This window comes from Neltuma alba, unplaced genomic scaffold (assembly GCF_004799145.2).
Source record: "Neltuma alba isolate B1F8T4 unplaced genomic scaffold, ASM479914v2 tig00005455_pilon, whole genome shotgun sequence".
NCBI lineage: Eukaryota > Viridiplantae > Streptophyta > Magnoliopsida > Fabales > Fabaceae > Neltuma > Neltuma alba.
In genome coordinates, this window is record NW_021634116.1 from 1 (window position 1) to 6,004 (window position 6,004).

Below are 6,004 nucleotides of genomic sequence, written 5' to 3' on the forward strand. Positions count from 1 at the left end.
TGTCAAGAAGGGTCTTCTATGAATTCGGGGCCGATCGACTTTGGCATGTTTTTTATTTGAGGATATTGCTTAAAAAAGGTTATTGCGATGGGAGTGACCACTATATACTATATCTGGCCACAGAGATTTTATTTCTGAAAAAGACTCTCCATCAGTTTTCGATTACTCCGTCACCCAGATCCCTAGCTATTCTTTAGCTTTGAATTCTACTTTAAAATGAAAATACCATATTCGTCAATCGTCATCATCCGAATGCCTCAACACATTAACAGGTGAGGATACTGGAGGATAAACGGGTAGGATAACGTAAGCAATATACCAGCTAAGCATGTCAAGAAACTCATCGCAAACTCGTTTTCTCAATATACGATAGCGCCTTGATCGGTTCATATGGTGAAAATCCTAGACCACTCATAATCTCATTCGTTAATACAATACAAGAGACATTCAGGGAATAAGATAAGCTCAATCAACAAGAAATACTGACATGTAAAAATCACCAAAGTTGGTTTTCCCACTAATGGTAAACAAACGGTGGAGAAGTGATGATACATAAACTTTTCAGTATCACGTTTCCAAATGCTTTATATGTACATCTATTATATATTTGTGTGTGTGTCACCTGGTTTTGACCTCAGGCCCATGTCGTGTGGCTGCCCAGCCGTTAAAAAACAAATTGTGGAGTGGGGAAAGCAACATCTGCGACATATACATCATTCCCAGCAGCAAACAAGGCTCTTGCCTGCTAGCACAACTCATTCAATGGACGTTGCACCAATTAGATGTAGTCTCTAAACCATATATATGCTCCCTGGATATTGTCCTTTGTCTCTCTATCTTTAAGTATTGCTAATTATTTCAAATATAAAAGGACCTAGTTTCTGTTCTACACGATGTAATCTCTTGAATTTGTTTATCGGTAAATACTTAGGGATTTAACCACTGAACTTTTGTTATTCCTAATGTGTTTCAATCAAGAGAGGTAAGCATAGAAACACTAGGGTGTCTGTGTTTTGTTAGGTCAGAATTAAGGATCGTCCGGATTTGATCCATGAACGAACGAATTATATGTAAGCTCATACAAAACATTAGTTTCGGCTATAGCTAAGAATTACACTATTATTCTTCTAATTACCAAGATTACACTAGATTAAACAAAACAATACTATTCGTTGGGAATCCGTTCAAACTTATATGTGTATGTAGATATATATAAACATTTCTAGGCTTCCTATCTTATTTTAACCACAGATCAGGAGCAGCGCTACACGGTTATGCAGCAGCAAAATTCAAAATCAACAGAAGTCTTCACCAATTCATTCATGAAGCCGATCGACTGAAGCCAAAAGCCACTGATTGAAGGTCATCAGCTTCATGAAAGCCCCACTGCTTGCTGTTTGCTTGCACGTCATAGGACATGGAGTTAGAAGCAGTCTCATCGAAGCTAGAAAATGAGATGCTTTCTTCCAGGGTTCCTGAATTTTCATAATTCCCGGTAGGGCTTAGATTCATGAAAGGATTGCTACTGCTACTCCCATAATGTTGTATTGTTGTCGAGGAATTATTAGATATGTTAGGAAGAAACTGATGAGGCCCTGCTGTGTCGGAAGTTTCGGTCTGGAACCAACCATGAAGGTCGTGAGGGAAAGTAGTAGTAGGTTTTCCACAGTACTTTTCATTAGGGTTTTCAGTGGCAGAGGCATTAAGAAAGTTTTGAGCTGCTTGTTCCCTGAGATAAGCTAGCTGTGCTTGTAAATTGACCACCTACAAACATCAAAAGGTAAAGTTAAGGTTTAGCCTTTCAATTACAGACAGAAATTTCCAGCGTAATTCATGAGAGAGGAGTGAAACCTGCTGTTGGAGGGCGAATATATGAGAAACACAGCCATAGATAGGATCCTGGAGCCTAGCTTGAGCTTCGTAGGCGATTGTGACGGCGGCTTCGCTCCGGTCACTCACAGGGAGGTGAGCAAGGAGCTTGGAAACATTGCTTGCACCAAACACCTTATGAATGGCTGCAAAATGGGTAGCTCCTTGCTCATGGCAAAAGTAAGGTGCAAAAACACAACCTCTCACACATTTCCTCCTCAAGAATTTGCAGGCTCCACAGGGAGAACCAGAGCCAGTCATCTTGATGAAGTGGTTTCTAAGGGATTTCTCTGTTGTTTCTGGCTGATGATTTCTTCAGCTTTGTGCGAATCACAATCATTAAACACCATCTTTTTATACAGAAGGGCAAGAAGAAGGGGTGGATTAGAATAAGGAATAATTAAGTACATTAGGTTCCCTTAATGGCCTACAGTGTTCATTGTTTTTTCTCCCATATAAAACACTATCATCAACCATTCTAAAATTTTATTCTCTGATAAACGAGATTCCTCTCAGCGTCATTTCCTTAGACGACAAAAGAACTCGAATTAACCAAACGCATATCTGTTTGCTTGATGATTGGATCTATCTTCTCCTGTTCTTTGATCTCCGATCGAATTATACATGTACATTAATTAATTAGCTGTACTAGCACCTTACATGGGACACCCCACCCCAAAGTATATATTAATAGCGATGCACGTATGCTTGACAGAAATATATGAGAAAATAGAATCACATACCTGGTTCATAATTGTTTACAGATTAGTAGTTAATTGTTACAGCCTTACTGTAAGATAACTCATCATTTAATTAATAATGTATATGTTGATTTCACTCTTTTAATAACATCTTAGTATCTGCCTCACGCTTGGAAGCGACAAGATTATCCGACATCGTGTGCCAAAGGATTGTTCTAAGAATGCTCCACGTACGCATGAACGCAAGAACTTTTCTTCCTTATTGCCGCCTATCACATAATCTATGTGATCATATGATATTATTAGTTATATGTAATTCCTCTATTTCAAAATAATTGTCACTTTACAATTTTACTTTTGTTTGGAAATAGTCATCACTCATAATTTTAATAAATATTAATATTTTTGTAAAATTTTACTCTTCAGTGATATAGGTGGTTACTATAGTGTTTTGATGCAAAGACATTACTTGCTTATTGTGAAAAGGGAAAAAGGGGCCGGACACGTGCTTAAATGCGTCCCCTAGCAGGGGCCTAAGTACATTTATACTGTATGGGTTGTCTGATTTCGTTATAAGTCACTGGTCTGGTCTTATTTATGAATTATTTTTAACATGTTTCATGCAAATCAAGAGAAATCTTAAATTTATTAATTTATTTAAAATTTAACAACTTTTTAACTTTGCTCTATTTATATAAATTATACTTCATGTACACAAAGTCAGCACAATAATAATGAAGGATAAAATTGTATATCTACACGAAAAATTTCTCTTACTATCCTATAAATTAAAAAAAAAAGTCTTCTCTTTCTATCTTTAAACAACCAGAGGGGTAAACCAAAACTAGAAAAATGAGATAAAACGATTAAAAGGCTTAATTATTCTATGGGTGTTGGCGCAAATTACTATGGTACGTGGACTGACATAAAGAGCAAAGTAAATTAGGCCTACAACTTTAAGAGCAATATTGGCATCTCAGATAAACAAGTTCAACCCAATAATTATCCACTTAGACATAACTATGAAAGGAAGCTTTTAACTGCCTCTTGAAGAGAGTCTCTCGAGGAGGCTAGTGGGGATCGGTGTTTTCAGTGAACAGACACTGATATGTTAATTAATGACATTGATTAGAAATTAAATAAGCTACAAGTTACAAAGGATCAACATTTCCGGGTGGGTTCTTGTTATGAGGATAATAATTGTCCCGTTAGCTATGTCCAGGTAATCAAATCAAAGTGCTTTTTAATAAAAGGAATCATCAGATTCCCAAATATCGGAAGAAACAAGGGATGAAGACACTAGTTTAGAACACGAGAGGAAGTGAGAGAGAGGGGATGGGGGGAAGGAGGGAGAGAAGATATTGTTCCCTCCACGACTAGAATTGTTTAAGCATCGGAGGTTGCAGTTTGTCGATCAATACATCAGTATAATTATTCATTAACAAATACTCAGTGTGTGTCTATACATATAAATATATATATTCTCAGTCATGACTTTCAAGTCACTTTCCAATGTCTAGTAAAAGGACCAACATGTAGACCTCACTCAAATTGTGATCAGGCCCCACCCTCGCAACCCTAGCTAATAATGATGCCCCAACCATAAAGCCCCAAAATGAAAAGGGGTTTGGACAAATAAACGGCCAGAAATATAAAAAGGGGAAAACCACTGAGAATACAGCCAAATAATTAAGGATTCGGTATTTAATTTGCATATACCAATTTAAATACTGATCTATAGACAACCGGTTAATTTGCTTGACGGAAAATGGCTCGCATGCCAGCATTATATACTCTCGTCTTCAAAATTTACAGAGGACAATTATTCCAAATCCCAACCAGATTAACACACACACACGTGTGTGTGCATATATATTCTACTCATATGGTTTGCCCTACACACACAGTATCATTATATATCCGTCTAACCTAATTTCATCTAAACAGCTTGCTGAAGGACAGCTGTTGACCCAGACCTCTAAATTGGAATTACTATCAGTGATTTCGCAAGTCTATAATATACACAACCGGACCCTGACTCCTTCACCCGTATCTTGCTCAACAGTGTGACAGACTCGGATCGTGCGGGTCTCAATCATCACACTGCCACATTATATATAGATTTTGCTGGATCAGGGTCGCGTACGTCAAACATCACCGCATATAACTAAGATGAAAAATCTATCCGCAAGGCAGAAAGTGTCCAGGAAACTTGATCTCATTAGAGCTTATAGGAACCATTACGGGGCTGTCCTGTTCGTGACACTTGATGAAATAGATCCGTAAGTACAAACTCACGTTTTTAACCTTGCATGGTCTTAAAATGAAAAACCATGCATCACCTCTCCGGAATGAGAGGAAAAACTTCTGGTAATCCATGCCCTTGTTTGCCACTCACTCGTTAGCGACAAGCTATAGCAAGAGTGCCCTAGGCAAATTTACCCCATTAATTAGTCCCTGCACCATTCATTATATATGTATCTTCGTTAAACATTAACCACGGATGGTGTAAATTAATAGTACTATTGCAAGAGGGACAGCATGAAAAGTTTCTAATTACATTATATTAACCCTCACTTTGGCAAGTATAATTAATTGAGAATTCCTCGCAGAACAGTGGCACACAGCCTTTTGCCTTTGCACAGCACTAAAAGGCTTAACCAAGCGTACGTGGAAGACAAGTCGCGCTGTCCGCTTATATGCTTTTAATTAGTGGCATGTAGCCAGCTCTGCTAGTTTCGTATGGACTAATAAGCGTTTAAATCTGAGTGTTTTCTTAATTCGACGGGGAAAGATGAGCATCTTCGTCCAGCTGACATCGAATTTGATGTGGATTTCATGGTCTTCCCATTCGAGAACACATGAATTCTAAATGACTGACCAACACACTTTAACTTATTCTTCTCTTTTCAGGTGTACGATCACATGACACTGAGTGGATCATCACCACAAATCTCATTCATTTAAATATTTATTTGATTCCTCTTTTCCAATGTTGTAAATTATTCATGATAATCCTTTGTCCATTAAGACGACAAACCAACATCCCCAAAACGAAGGAGTTAAAGAATATGATATTACGGCTGTTTTTTCCCCAATTAAACGCTATATATATGATTTAATATTTACGCTAGTGGGTGATAACTCGAATAATTATATAATCTCCCTCCAATCACTACTATAAAAAACTTTCTGCGTGTTCCAATATAACAAGTTTTGTTTAGAACATTAATTTTGCCCATTTAATACCCCTAATTAATTACATAAAATAGCTAGTTATTCAAATCAAAACTTAATAAAAAAAAAGGGACCTGATGATGAGATCAGATGCTGAATAAACCTCTTAGGAATCACCTAAATTTCACAGCAATATTATAAATACCATTGATAAATATATTTATGGTAATAAAAGTACGATATATATGTGGTGAAAA

The 6,004-nt window shown here is 37.2% G+C and overlaps 1 protein-coding gene across 1 annotated transcript; it reads right to left on the reverse strand.

Moving 5' to 3' along the window:
* Positions 1–1,143: 1,143 nt before the first annotated feature.
* LOC114747784 (LOB domain-containing protein 29-like) lies at positions 1,144–2,130 on the reverse strand. The gene is made up of 2 exons (XM_028936131.1): positions 1,852–2,130; positions 1,144–1,764 (listed from the first exon to the last, which is right to left on the reverse strand). The coding sequence occupies exons 1-2, from the start codon at positions 2,128–2,130 to the stop codon at positions 1,321–1,323; spliced, it is 723 nt and encodes a 240-aa protein (XP_028791964.1). The 3' UTR covers positions 1,144–1,320.
* Between the last annotated feature and the right edge of the window lie 3,874 nt (positions 2,131–6,004).

What these genes read in the sequence shown, in the direction of transcription:
- LOC114747784 (XM_028936131.1), bottom strand. Translation starts at nt 2,130, where the DNA reads ATGACTGGCTCTGGTTCTCCCTGTGGAGCCTGCAAATTCTTGAGGAGG. An exon ending in TATTCGCCCTCCAACAGCAG is followed by an intron (nt 1,765 to 1,851) that starts GTTTCACTCCTC and finishes TGATGTTTGTAG; the next exon opens with GTGGTCAATTTACAAGCACA.